The following is a 15297-nucleotide window of genomic DNA, read 5'->3' as shown; positions in this document are numbered from 1 at the left end:
TGGGAACTATTGTGAGAGTGATTCATGATTTGGTTAAATTGCTGGTCTAAAATGGTTCCACCAGAGAAATTAGTGTTAGAAGTTAGAAGTTAAAGTCACAACAAATCTACCTTGCATGTTTCTGGCACATATTCATGTCAATATATGCAAAATGGTGTTCAGTGTGGTCCAATCCAGAAGGCTGTGCATGTGCCACAGGCACCATTTTTGCCATGAAGTAGGTTGTCACAGGTAGCACTGAGAATAAATAGAGTACAGAGCTGAATTTTGGGGCCATTGACTCTCAATAAGTCAATTTTCAGGAACGTGGATGGAGAGAATTACAGTTGTTTGTTATTGGAGACAGCAACAGACACTCTGTGGTAATAATGGTGCATGCTTCACTTATATCAAGAGTGAAGCCTTTGGACATGTCCAGGAGGAATTTGAATCTGCCCCTGGGTTTACCATGTTATCATGGTCTTCTTTTGTCTTGGAGTCAGAGATGTCAACAGCACAAAAAAGTTCCCTTAGCACATCAAGTTTGAATTAATCAAAACTGGCACTGAACTATCTAATTACATTTTCCACAACGTGGCCCATAGCTTTGTATAGCTTTACATTACAAGTGTACATCTGAATACTTGTAAAATGTTGAGGACTACTCCCTCTATCACCCATACAAGCAAGGCGTTTTCCACATCACCACCCTCCAAGTGAAAACATTTTATTTTCTCACATTACCTACAGATCTCTTGGCCCTTACCATAATCTGTGCCCCTCAACATTGATTCATCCGCCAAGGGGAAAGGTTCCTTCCTGCCTCTCACCTATGCTTATCATAATTTTATATATCCCAATCATGCCCCCTGCAATCTGCCTCAGTTTTCTGTACTCCAAGGAATATAACCCCAGTCCAGATGGGTGGCATGGTGGCTCAGTGGTTAGCAATGCTGCCGCTCAGCTCCAGGGTCCCAGGTTCAGTTCTAGCCTTGAGCGACTGTCTGTGTGGAGTTTGCACATTCTCCCCATGTCTGTGTGGGTTTCTTCCAGGTGCTCCGGTTTCCTCCCATAGTCCAAAGATGTGCAGGTCGGGTGAATTTGCCATGCTAAATTGCCCATAGTGTTAGGTGCATTAGTCAGAGGGAAATGGGTCTGGGTGAGTTACTCTTTGGAGGGTCGGTGTGGACTAGTTGGGCCGAAGGGCCTGTTTCCACACTGTAGGGAATCTAATCATCCGATCTCTCTTTGTAAGTAGCCCCAGGCAACATTTTGGTAAATCTCTTCTGCCTCCACTCCAGTGCAACACGTCCCTCCGACAATGTGGCTTCCAGAATTGTACATAATCCTCGAGCTGTAGCCTAACAGTTCCAGCATAACCTCCCACAATTAAACTTTACGTCTCAGTATTTGGGGCAAATATTCCTTTTTAACCTTCCTGTCCTACTACCTTAAGGGGCCAGTAGACATTCACACCAAGGTCCCTCTAATTCAAAGCGCTTCCTAGGGTGCTACCATTTAACATATTGCCTTATTTATGTTACCCAAATGCATCACATCTCACTCATCCAGATTGAATTCAATGTGCCACTAATCAGCTCATTTATTATCCTGTAATCTAAGGCTATCCTCCTCACTGTTTGCCACACCACCAATTTTTGTGTGATCTGTGAACACACTGATCAACCCTCTGACATTTATGTCTAAATATTAAAATTTACCACAAAAAGGAAGGGCCCCAAAACTTGCAGACCCACTGGCTTTTAGTCATAAAAGCACCTGTCAGCCATTGCCCTCAGCTTCCTGCTACTCGGTCAATTCTGGATCCAATTTGCCAAATTTCCTTGGATCCCATGGACTCTTATTTTCACTATCAGTCTCCCATGAAGGACTTTACCCAGAGTCTTGCTGAAGTCCAAGTAGACTACATCAAATGCATCATCCTTCATCTACACAGCTAGCCACCTCTTTTTGAAAAATTCATGACCTCCCTTGAACAATACCATGCTGACTATTCTTGATTAATCCCTTCCGCTCCAATTGCAGATTAATTTTGTTCTTCAGAATTATTTCCAAAAATTTCCAAGAGATCAGACTAACTGGCCTGTAGCTTCCCAGTTTATCCCTTGCTCCCCTCTTTAATTACAGTATCATATTGGTTGTTATCCATTCCTCTTGCAGTTCCCCTGTGGCCAGAGAGGAATTGAAAATTATTGCCAGCAACCGTGCTGTTTCCTCTCTTGCCTCATTCAATTGCCTGAGATAGATTTCATTCTGCCTTGGAGATTTATTTACTTTAAACCATGCCAAACTATTTAGAACCTCCTTTCTGTCCTAGCTATTTTATTTATTTATATCATAGTCCTTCTCCTTGATTTCTATACCAACATATTTTCTTTGAATTTCTGAGTGAAAGGGATAAATACGTTATGCAGACAGAGAAGAAAAGTGCTGGTGAGGTCTTGTTGAAGTCAGGGTCTTATCTGCTGACTGGAGAACCAGCAGGAGCACAGTGATGCCTCTTTGCAGGAATGTGAGCCAAACTATGAGCCACGAGAGCATTTGCAAGCTTAGCACTGGGTATTTTTACTGGAATCAGCACCTCCGGGTGGAAGTCCAACCTACCAAGGGCTGCCAACCAGATAGAGGTCAGCAGCACCACTGTGGAGCTATGGCTGCTGCTGGAATGACAGGCTCCAGGGTCTCCGGATTGAGGAGCGGCCCAACCTGCAGTTTGGGCTGCATCAGTAGTCTTTCTGCCTCCTGACTTAATTCGACTGAATGTAGGAAGGCAACAGAGTTCCAGTGTGCCGCCATCCCACCTATTAAACATTCTACCTTTAAACACTCAAAAGGAGACAGGAGAAGATTCTGCCCATTGTCTCTAAAGCTGAAAGATGTTTTTAAGAATAGTTTGCTGATTATTGTTCGCCAACATTTGCAGCTCCTACTGAAGACAATAAATGTCATATAGCTTTTTATTTCTGCATGGAGTGTCACATTCTCCACAAATGTATTGTTGCTAACAGAATCTGGCAACCTTTTATATTATTTTGAAAAAGGCTTTGTTTACATTTATGTATCTCCATGATTGAACTGGCATTAAAGCTTTGGCAACAGGGCACAACACTTCCAAAGGTCATGCAGTTGCACTTCCCCTACAAACAATCGTTTAACAGTGCATTTCAGAATGTTTAATAGTTCATTCGAAACTAGTGAAATTAGTCTTAATCCATTATGTGTCAATATACATGTTTAGCATGGATATGGAACAGTTAAATGATCTTAAATTGTATATTAGGATAGGCTTTAGTTATCAGTTGGCAGACTGGTGATCTGAGTCAGTTGACAGCCTGATCCTTCTGCTAGGTGTCTGTCATTTTGATGTATAAACCAACCATGCTCCCTGGAAGACAAACTGGCTATCAGGAATGGGTGAACTTTGAGGTGGGAAAGCTAAGGTCTGCCACTCAGGCCAATAGCAACTTGTTCTTGTGGGGCTAACCTGGAAGTGCCTGTTCTACTAGTGACCTGATAAAACATTGGAGCATGGGTGGTATGGTGGCTCAGTGGTTAGCACTGCTGCCTCACAGCACCACGGTCTCAGGTTCAATTCTAGCCTCTGGCAACTGTCTGTGTAGAATTTGCACATTCTCCCCGTGTCTGTGTGGGTTTCCTCCGGGTGCTCCGGTTTCCTCCCACAGTCCTAAGTTGTGTGTGGGTCAGGTGAATTGGCTGTGCTCAATTGCCATAGTGTTAGCTGCATTAGTCAGAGGGAAATGGGTCTGGGTGGGTTACTCTTAGGAGGGTTGACTGGTTGGACTGAAGGGCCTGTTTCCACCCTGTAGGGAATCTAATAATAATCATTCCATGTACATCATCTGCTAAGACTACAATCAGGGTCATTGGAAGCCAGTTTGTGTATTAAAAGGACTTTCTGAAACGTTTGGGCACCCTCACCATTCAGCTGAAAGCTCCTTTTAAGTTTACTCACAAATGTTAAGCCATTTTCAGGCCATTAACCAACTTGACCTTCATAACATGAGTAATGTGCATTTGTTCTATAAATTTAACATAGACATTACACAAATATCAGTGCAATGTAATGTCTGTGTTATGACTTGAACTTATGCTGAAGTATGAGCTTCACTGTACTTAATAGGACAGTGTCTATTTGGAGTGTTTCCCCTCCAACACTATAGGATTTAGTTAATTTGGAAAATGTGTAGTACAAAGTCAAATAATGCAACAATAATTCGACTCGGGAAAGAATTACTACATGCAATATTGCCTAATATTTAAGAAGTTACAAAGCCTTTGAAATGTACATTTAGTCATTTGAAAGATGGTCTTACTGCAACTTTACATCACAGAGCTGGAATATGGACACTTGTGGTGTGGCAAAAGAATGAAACCGAATTTGAACGACCAGTAACATTGCTGTCTGCGCTACTGAGATGTCTTTACTCCTCCAATTTTGCATTCTCAAGCTTATCCAATTATAAAAACTTTTGATCAATGGCAGCTGTACCTTTATAAGATGCTTCTTACAGGCTAAGTCTTTGGCCAGCTTTTGGCCACCCTTCTTGACATCACCATGTGTGACCTAGTATCAGACTTTGCTCTGTAATTCCCCTTTTAAATGTCTTAACTTTTTTTACATTAAGACACCAAATAAATAGATGTTGTTACTGTTATATAGACTTGATTTGCCAAACTGGAGTTAAGATCCCATTCATGATATCTGCAAGAGGCTGTTGCTCCTTCTGCAGACTCTCCAAGCCCAACTATATTTTAAAATTCACTCACGGAAGGGGGGGATTACTGGCTGGCCCAACATTAATTGTCAATCCCACAATCCTCTTGAGAAAATGATGGTGAGCTTCCGTTGAATTGCTGCAACCGGTTTACTGTAGATGCACCCACAGTGCCGTTAGGGAGAGAATTTCTCAATTTTCATCCTGCAATATTAAAGGAATGGCAATACATTTCCAAGTAAAGATGGTGAATGGCATATGGCGTGGAGCTTGCACATGGTGCTATGCCCATATATTTTAGTCATCTTGATGTTAGTGCTCTTAGATGTGGAAGATGGTTTGGTGAATTTCTGTAGTGTATCTTGCATATATTGCTGACCACTGTCAGTGGTGAGGTAGTGAAGCTTCTGGATGTCGTGCCAATTAGACGGGCTGCATTATTCTTTGCATTCAGCTTTGAGTGTTTTGGAGTTGTGCTGATCCAGGCAATAGGACAAAATTCCATCACACTCCTGACTTGTGCCTTGTAGATGGTGGGCAGTCTCTGGGGAGTCAGGAGGTGAGTTACCTAGCCTTTACTCTGCTTTTGTAGCCATGATATATATGTGGCTAGTCCCGTTCAGTTTTTTGCCAATATTAGCCCTCGCAGTGTTGATGGTGGGGGATCCAGTGATTGGATTGAATTGAATTGAATTGAATTTATTATCACATGTACTGAGGCACAGTGAAAAGTTTTGTCTTGCGAGCAATACAGGCAGATCACATAGTTAAGTAGCATGGATAAGTAAATAATAGGTAAACAGCTGCAAAAACAAAAACATAGGTACAGGCGATTGCTTTGAGTTTGAGAGTCCATTCAGTATTCTAACAACAGCAGGGTAGAAACTGTTTCGAAACCGGCCAATGCGTGTATTCAGACTTCTGTATTTCTCCCCGATGGTAGACGTTGTAGAAAAGCATTGCCAGGGTGGGATGGATCTTTAAGATTTCTGGCAGCCTTTCCTTGACAGTGGGCCTGGTAGATGGATTCTATAGATGGGGGGGGGGGGGGGGGGGGGGGGCGCATGAGTAATATCCCACCAAAAGTCAAGTCATTTTATGTCAAGGGGCAGTGGTAAGATGGTCACAGCCTAAGTGTGGATATTATCCAGGTCATGCTATATTTGGAGCTTCAGTGTATGAGGAGTCACGAATGGCGCTGAACTTTGTGCAACCATCAGTGAACATCTCCACTTGTGACCTTATGATGGAGCCAAATCATTGAAGCAGCTGAAGGTGTTTGGACTGAGGAGGTCCCAGGAGGAATCTGAGCAGAGATGTCCTGGAGCTTAGGCAACTGATCTCCAGCAGCCACAACTATCTAGTATGACTCCAATTAGTCAAGAGTTCTTCTCCTGAATCAGAGTTTTACCAGTTTTCCTTGATGCCATACTCAGTCAGATGCCATTAATGTCATAACGTAAATTTGACAATTGAAAGATTCCATTTTAAATGTATATTGGAGTAGAATATAGCTACTAATTGAGGATTTTGGATTGTCTCTGTTATTTGTGTTGTATAAGTAGGAAGAAATGTGTTTTCCATTGCTTATCAGACTGCTGATCTCCACACTTTGCAGTATCCACCTGTCATTGGTAAAATAATGAAAGAGGCTGCAACAGGCCCTCAGGTGGCTCTTGTTTGACTACTTCAGGACTTGAATTCACCTAAGAGTGGGAGAGTCGTCCAACACTTCCCCTGGCACCATTAAAATGGCAGCAGCGGGAAGGCATTAGACTTGCTAGTCCAACCTATAATCTCATCCAATTTTATACCCACACCTCCCAGTATGCACCCTGTAGAATTCCTGTCTGTGATTGGCTTTACATCTCTTCACTAAACTGCTGAATATACAGCCTGATCTTTTTGCCTTAATTACTGATATAAACTAGTCTATAGTAAGGTTTTATTTAGACCTTGTGAATTGTAATGGTCGTTATGGAACACTTTTAATCCTATCTGTGGTCAATGGAAAGGAGAATGTTGTAAAGAATGTAATATCCATCCTGACTTCGAAATATATCGCTGCTCTTCCTTCACCGGCTCTGGTCAAAATCGTAGAGTTCTCTTTGCAACAGCATTGTAGGAGCATCTGTAGCAAATGAACTGCAGCAGTTTAAGAAGGTGGCTCACCACCGCCACCTACAGGACAACTAGAGATGGATATTTAAATGCTGGTGCCTGACCAGCATTGCTCATGTTCCATGAGTGAATAAAAAAACAATCAATTCTATAAAATTGTATATTTTGTCAATTAGGAACATTCGAAATTTGAAATCAGGTGTTCATGTACACAGTAAACATATACAAAGATAAATGACAGGCTCCTAGTTTCAGGAAAGCCCTTTTTTAGAACTGACAATAGCACTTAGGATATGACCTGTATTTTTACATGAAAGGCGATGCATTAATAAAACAAATTTTTATTCTACATAGCATTCTAATTTGCATAATCAGATTTTACTGTCAAATAAAGGGACTTAAGTGTGTCACGTGGTTAGTCAGAGTTTAAAGTCGCATGCAAAATTACTCCTCTTCAAGTAGTATTTAAAATGGAGGGTTTTTATGTGGAAATTGTGGAAATTTTCTTGACAAGTATGAGGTACAGTCTAAAATGAGGTACAGTTTAATTTTCTGAAGCAAATACCTGCATTGTTACATGATAAATCTGGGAAAATGTCACCACTTCATAATCACTCTATTTACACATGCTATCCTGTGGTGTCATTCATTTTGTGTTGCGTGCAGTAGGTTCAAAGTGTGAGATTACTAACACAGAAGATAAAATACTGCAGTATATCAAGCCTAACAGCGCGATCACTAAAAACTGGAATCAAATCCAGCAGGGTATTTGGTTCTTTTTTTATGATCCATGAAATTAATTAACTAGGTTGATGTGAGCACTTAACCCAGCAGTAGCTCATTATTGTAATTTGTTGTGTCTTGTTTGAAGGAAAGGAGGGTTTTTTTTAGATTAGACTTACAGTGTGGAAACAGGCCCTTCGGCCCAACAAGTCCACACCGACCCGCCGAAGCGCAACCCACCCATACCCCTACATTTACCCCTTACCTAACACTACGGGCAATTTAGCATGGCCAATTCACCTGACCCGCACATCTTTGGACTGTGGGAGGAAACCGGAGCACCCGGAGGAAACCCACGCAGACACGGGGAGAACGCGCAAACTCCACACAGTCAGTCGCCTGAGTCGGGAATTGAACCCGGGTCTACAGGCGCTGTGAGGCAGCAGTGCTAACCACTGTGCCACCGTGCCGCCCTTTTGTTGGGAAGGAGAGAATCTTTAATCTGGACATTTTACTGCGGTCTACGTAGATAAAAGGGTCAGAAAAAGGACAAAAAATAGTATTTTTTAGTATACAGAGCCTTGGTGACTGGGAGAATCATTATAAACAAAACGATCTCCATCAGTATTTTTATTCATTCATGGGATGTGGACAGCACTTGTTCATCTCTAATTACCCAGAGGACAGTTAAGAGTCGACCACATTGCTGGAGTCACGTGTAGGCCAGACTAGGTAAGATAGCAGTTTCCTTCCCTAAAGGACATTAGTGAACCAGAATATATTCAAGAAAGAGATTTTGATTTTTTGAATTTAAAGGCAACAGAAGAATAAGGAGAAATTCAGAAATAGGTATTGAGATAGAGGATCTGCCATGATCATACTGAATAGCAAAGCAAAGGATTGGTTGATCTACTCCTGTTTCAGTGATACCTTCCTAGGCTGAGTAATCTTCAGCTGTTTCACTAATGTCCTTCCATCCATCATAAGCTCAGAATTAGGGACATTTGTGACGATTGCACAATGTTCAGGACCATCTGCAATGACTCAGATACTGAAGCAGTGTATGTCCATTTATGGCAAGACCTGAACAAATTTGAAAGGGGTTACTGAACTCAAAACATTAACTTATTTTCTGTCCTCAGATGCTGAGATTCAATGGCATTATAGTTGCTTTCAACACCTGAAGGTTACCGTTGATCAGAAGTGAACTGTGCCAGCCATATAAATACTGTGGCAAAAAAATACAGCTCAGAAACTGGGAAATCTGTGACTCCCCAGAGCCTATCTTCCAACCACAAGGCATTAGTGTGAATATGATGGATTACTCACCTGTATAAGTGTGTTTTCTTCAAGAAGCTAAACACAATACAGCACAAAGTAACCTGCTTGATAGACATTCCATTTGCCACCTCAATGTTCACTCCCTCCACCAACAAGTCACCATTACAGCAATGTGTATTATCTACAAGATGACTGCAGCAATTACCCATGACTACTTTGACAGGATCTTTCAAACCTGTGAGCTGTTTTACCTAGGAAGACAATGGCAGCAGATACTGTGTAAGCCACCATCTACATGTTCCTCTGCAGGAAAATACCATTCTGACTTGGAACGATAACACCATTACTTCACTGTCACTGAATAAAAGTCTTGGAACTCCCTACCCAACAGTACAGTAAGTGTAACTCCATAAGATGGACAAAGATGGAATGGAGCAGTTGAAGTAGACCACCACCTTGAGAGTCATTGGGAATGAGCAACAAGTCTTAGCTTAGTCAGAGATGCTCACATACCTTGAAAGAATGAAGGAAGAACTTGCCTAATTGCCCTTCAATGTTTATACTTAATTTGCATTGCATTCTCAAATGCAGACTTGGATCTGTTTTAATTACTTTTACATTATATACATTTGACATTTATAAAATGAGTTTCATTTTATTTGCAGGTGATCATTTTGGTTGAACATTACCCTCAGCAGTTTTGCACCATTTGTATGGTTGGGGTAACTATAATTTCTGATAACATTAATCTTATGCCACTTTTCAGAGAAATCTTCCTCTATAAAGCCAAATAATCCAGGATCCTTGTGATACATTATATTCACTGTAAAAGAGCATCTAAAAGTATTCCTTCACTATAGCGAAAATACACAGTGGAAATATCTGAGATTCTTCCAACCTCCCACTGCTGTGTCAAAGGACATCCTGGAGAAATTATCATTTTAGTTAGTGAAATAACAAACTTCCAATGCTAGAGATCTGAAACAAAATCAGAAATTGCTGGAGGAATACTGGGCAAGTCTGGCAGCATCTGTAGGGGAAAAAAGCAGAGTTAACATAGAGTCGTGATCCTTCTTCATAACACTTCTGTTTCCTTTATTTCATATGTCAAACTGAGGCCCTGCTGTCCCCCGAAGTGAATGTAAAAGATCTCTTTGGTACTGTTTTGAAGGAACTTAACCTTGGTGTCCTGGCCAATATTTTTTCCTTAGTCAACATCAGAGAATCATATTATGGACTCCTCATTTGATCACATTTTATGGGAGCTTGCTGTGTGCAAATTCACTGTTTCTCCTTCATTACAACAGGGGCTACATTTCAGAATATTTCATTGGCTGTAAAGTGTTTTGGATATCCTGCAGCCATGTGACTTTGGTGCTGAAGTTTGTCAAATAATACCTTAATATTGATGTCGACTGCTATGGGGTGTGAGTGCAGGAGGAGATTGCAAGCCAAGCAGATGGTTGAAGCTGGACCTCAGTTTGGAGTTAGCATGCTCTGAGCAGGGTGCAATCCAGGGCTGAACGTCCTGCTGATAGTGGGCACAAGATTAAATGTGAGGGTAGAGATGAGGCCGGAGAGAAATTGGCTTTTTAAGTTGGACAAGGGCTATATTTTGGAACAAGACAGAACCAAGGAAAACATTTATATAGATTAGTGTTATGGGAAACTTTGGAAACATTTTATGTATTTTCTGAATGTTTATGTGCAAATACCATCTCCAAAATTACTAGCTACAATGTCGAATTTCTTCTATTTTTGTTAATTTCTTGTTTGGTGTTTTTCCCTTCAGCCCCCTAGAGCTTTTGACAGTTTCATGACAGAATGCATGATTTCACTATGGATAAAGAAGCAAGTCGTTTGGAGAAGGACTATGTTCATGATGTTTATGAGAGGATCGCCCCTCACTTCAATGACTCTCGTTATAAGGCCTGGCCCCGAGTACGACACTTCCTGTTGGAACAAGAACCTGGCAGTCTCATCGCAGATGTTGGTTAGTATGTAGTCTATTTGCTAATCTATTTGAGTGATAAGATGTTTTAGTCAAAAGGGAGTCTTTGTTCAATTTAGATGCTAAAAGTGACTAAAATAAAAGCTCTCCATTCTGATGAAAGATTTTCTTCTCTTGGATGGTTGTCATATTCAGGATATGATATGTTCATTTTCCATCTTCAGCTCAACACCTTCAAAATTGAAATTACCCTGTTCGGACCCCTTATTTTAAAAACAAAATGGATGGATCTTCTGGTCTCAGTATTGGAGAGCACTGAGAAGGTTGTCACGACTGAAGGCTGCAACAGTACTGCAACCTTTCGGAAACTGATTTGTGCTTGAATCCAGAAATAGCAGTTCACCTGGAAGGGTTCATCAGGATCTTTCAGAGCATAAACTTGGGCTGATTTCCTTGTATATAAAGTAATTTAGTTAGTACAGCTCCTAGCAGGTGTAGAACCTGCTTCAGAAGCATAGACCTTTAAGTCAGGAAGAATGCATTAATAGTTAGCTCTCCTTTCCCCTGACTCTCCCAAATTTCTCCCCGACCTAGCCGTCTACTGTCTGCTCCCACGTACCTGATGTCTCAAATGCTTTTCCTACCAAGCTCCCAAACTTTACCTTGTGTGAACTACAAATCATCGTGACCTCTGCAGCTTAGGGTACTGACTCTTAACATATCCCTGAAGGTTGAAAAATGTGGTGCTGGAAAAGCACAGGCAGTCAGGCAGCAGCTGAGAAGCAGAAATGAGGCTCTGATGAAGTGGTTTTGCCCGAAACTTCAACTCTCCTGCTCCTCAGATGCAGGCTCACCTGTGCTTCTCCAGCGCACACTTTTAGACTCTGATCTCCGGCATCTGCAGTCCTCACTTTCTCTTATTCCTGAAGATTTCATCATTCGACTCCTGGCCCCCAAATGCTTCAACCTGTCAAATTGTTGTATTCCCACCTCTAATATTGTGTCTTATTTGTAGATAAAAGTTTAAAGAAAATGGAAATAAAAGTCATAGTGGACTTCTGATTTTGTTTCTTTGCGGGATTGCTGGCAGTAGTATCCATGATATTAATGTTGAATTCCAGAGGAGTTCTGGTGGAGTGGAAAATCAAATACTTCAGTGATTCTTCAGCATTTTTATTTGAAGGATGCACCTTTTGAAGTTGATTATTTGAGAATTATGTCATTCCCAAGTTCAAAACAGCTAAAACACTGGGATCTACCCAGCAATGTGGAATATTGCAAGGTATATCCTGTACAGACAAAGCAGGACAATTCCAATCTGGTCAATGATTGTCTCATAAGTCTATGCTCGATCATCAGTAAAATGATGAAACGTGTTATCAACTGTGCTATTAAGCAGCACTTGCTGAACAATGACCTGCTAAGTGATGTTCAGTTTAGGTTCTGCCCAGGGCACTCAGTTTCAGACTCCAAGCTTGGTTCAGTTGTGGATAAAAGAACTGAATTCAGAGTTGAGGTGAGAGTGACTGCCTTTGACATCAAGACCACATTTAACCAAGTGCGGCACCAGTGAGCCCGGCAAAAAACAAGCCAATAGAAATCAAGGAGATGCTCTGCACTGGTTGGAGTAATACCTGATACAAAGGAATATGGTCTTGTTTGAGGTCAATCATTTCGGTTGCTGCACATTTGGAACTCCTCAGGGATGTGCCCTTCGCCCAAAAACCTCCAACTGCTTTATCAATGACCTAACCGCAGTCACAAAGTCAGGAACAGAGATGTTCGCGCCATGATCAGCTCCATTCATGAGTCAGATGCTGAGGCAGTCTGTGCCCAAATGCAACTAGGACAAAAGGATAACCTCAAAGATCAGCAAGGCAGCCTTTGTGTGGAGCCACAGAAAATGGGGGAGATACTAAATGAGTATTTTGCATCAGTATTTACTGTGGAAAATGATATGGAAGATATAGACTGTAGGGAAATAGATGGTGACATCTTGCAAAATGTCCATATTACAGAGGATGAAGTACTGGAAGTCTTGAAACGGGTGAAGATGGATAAATCCCCAAGACCTGATCAGGTGTACCCTAGAACTCTGTGGGAAACTAGAGAAGTGATTGCTGGACCTCTTGCTGAGATATTTGTATCATCGATAGTCACAAGTGAGATGCTGGAAGACTGGACGTTGACTAACATGGTGCCACTGTTTAAGAAGGGTGGTAAGGACAAGCCAGGGAACTATAGACCAGTGAGCCTGACGTTGGTGGTGGGCAAGTTGTTGGAGGGAAACCTGAGGGACAGGATGTACATGTATTTGGAAAGGCAAGGACTGATTAGGGATAGTCAGCATGGCTTTGTGCATGGGAAATCATATCTCACAAATTTGATTGAGTTTTTTGAGGAAGTAACAAAGAGGATTGATGAGGGCAAAGTGGTAGATGTGATCTGTATGGGCTTCAGTAAGGCGTTCGACAAGGTTCCCCATGGGAGACTGGTTAGCAAGGTTAGGTCTCATGGAATACAGGGAGAACTAGCCATTTGGATACAGAACTAGCTTAAAGGTAGAAGACAAAGGGTTATGGTGGAAGGTTGTTTTTCAGACTGAAGGCTTGTGACCAGTGGAGTGCCACAAGGATCGGTGCTGAGTCCTCTACTTTTTGTCATTTATGTAAATGATTTGGATGCGAGCAGAAGAGGTACAGCTACTAAGTTTGCAGATGACACCAAAGTTGGAGGTGTAGTGGACAGCAAAGACGGTTACCTCAGATTATAACAGGATCTGGACCAGATGGGCCAATGGGCTGAGAAGTGGCAGATGGAGTTCAATTCAGATAAATGCGAGGTGCTGCATTTTGGGAAAGCAAATCTTAGCAGGAGTTATACACTTACTGGTAAAGTCCTAGGGAGTGTTGCTGAACAAAAAGACCTTGGAGTGCAGGTTCATAGCTCCTTGAAAGTGGAGCCGCAGGTTGATAGAATAGTGAAGAAGGCGTTTGGTATGCTTTCCTTTATTGGTCAGAGTATTGAGTGCAGGAGTTTAGAGGTCATGTTGCGGCTGTCCAGGACATTGGTTGGGCCATTGTTGGAATATTGTGTACAATTCTAGCCTCCTTCCTATCGGAAAGATGTTGTGAAACTTGAAAGGGTTAGAAAAGATTTGCGAGGAGTTCAGCTATGCGGGGAGAGGCTAAACAGGCTTGGGGCTGTTTTCTCTGGAGCGTTGGAGGCTGAGGGGTGACCTTATAGAGGTTTATAAAATTGAGGGGCATGGATAGGGTAAATAGATGAAGTCTTTTCCCTGGGGTCAGGGAGTCCAGAACTAGAGAGCATAGGTTGAGGGTGAGAGGGAAAAGATGTAAAAGGGACCTAAGGGGCAACGTTTTCACACACAGGGTGGTATGGGTATGGAATGAGTTGCCAGAGGAAGTGGTGGAGGTTGGTACAATTGCAACATTTAAGAGGCATCTGGATGGGTATATGAATAGGAAGGGTTTGGAGGGATTTGGGCCGGGTGTTGGCAAGTGGGACTAGATTGAGTTGGGATATTTGGTCGGCATGGACGGGTTGGACCGAAGGGTCTGTTTCCATGCTGTACCTCTCTCTGACTCTATAACTGGGCAACTTGCAGGCTTGCACTTATAAGTAGTAAATAGCACTCATGCCATCAAGTCCTTAGTAATGACAATCTTCAACAAGCGAGCATCTACCATTATCCCTTGGTGCTCAGGGACCTTACTGCTGCTGAATCTCCGTTTCAAGAATAGATCAGAGTTTAGAAATTTTGCAGATGTGTGACTCACCACATGACTTCTCAAAATCTATGCACCATCGAAAGGCAAAAGTCAAGAATGCGATGTAATATTCTCCACTTTCCTAAATGAGTGAAATTCCAACAACACTCCAGAAGCTCAATACCATACATGACAAAGCCCACTTGATTGGCACATCACCTGATGACTTCAACATTCACTCCCTTCATCTCTGATGCACGGTAACAGTTGTGTGTACCATCTACAGGATTTACTGCAACAACTCACCCAGGCTGCTTCGACAGCATCTTCCAGACACGTGACTTCTACCATCTTAAAGAACAATAGATACATGGGCACCCACCGCCCGCAAGTTGCCCTCCAAGCCCCACACCATCCTGACTTAGAAGTATATCACTGTTGCCTCATTATTGCTGCATCAAAATCCTAGAACACCTCACGTAACAGCATTATGGGTTTCCCTTCCCCTTGTCACATGCTACAAGTTAAGAAGACCGATTACCAACACCTTTGTCAGCAATTTGGAATGGACAATAAATGCTAGCCAAGTCAGTGACATCTGCATCCCAGGAATGATTTTTATTTTTGAAGTAAAACGTTTAACTGTCATGCAAATTCATTTGGGATTCTTTGATCAAACCTGGATACTTTACATTCTACCTTTTGGAAAAAAATGTTTTCAAAGTCCTCTCAAAAACCATGTTTTTGACCATCT

At 41.9% G+C, this 15297-nt stretch overlaps 1 protein-coding gene across 5 annotated transcripts in view; it reads left to right on the top strand.

Moving 5' to 3' along the window:
- The window catches only part of trmt9b (tRNA methyltransferase 9B), a 54040-nt gene that overhangs the window by 21177 nt on the left and 17566 nt on the right, over positions 1-15297 (top strand). For all 5 annotated transcript variants that reach the window (XM_060826784.1, XM_060826780.1, XM_060826781.1 and 2 more), the window contains one exon: positions 10654-10854. In XM_060826784.1, coding sequence (XP_060682767.1) covers positions 10686-10854 — 169 coding nt within the window. In that variant the 5' untranslated portion in view covers positions 10654-10685. The remainder of the gene's footprint in view (positions 1-10653; positions 10855-15297) is intronic.

The sequence above is a fragment of the Hemiscyllium ocellatum genome, chromosome 6, assembly GCF_020745735.1.
Source record: "Hemiscyllium ocellatum isolate sHemOce1 chromosome 6, sHemOce1.pat.X.cur, whole genome shotgun sequence".
In the NCBI taxonomy this organism is placed as follows: Eukaryota; Metazoa; Chordata; class Chondrichthyes; order Orectolobiformes; family Hemiscylliidae; genus Hemiscyllium; species Hemiscyllium ocellatum.
The sequence above is the reverse complement of the archived record's forward strand: the minus strand, read 5'-3'. Positions and strand labels throughout refer to the sequence as shown.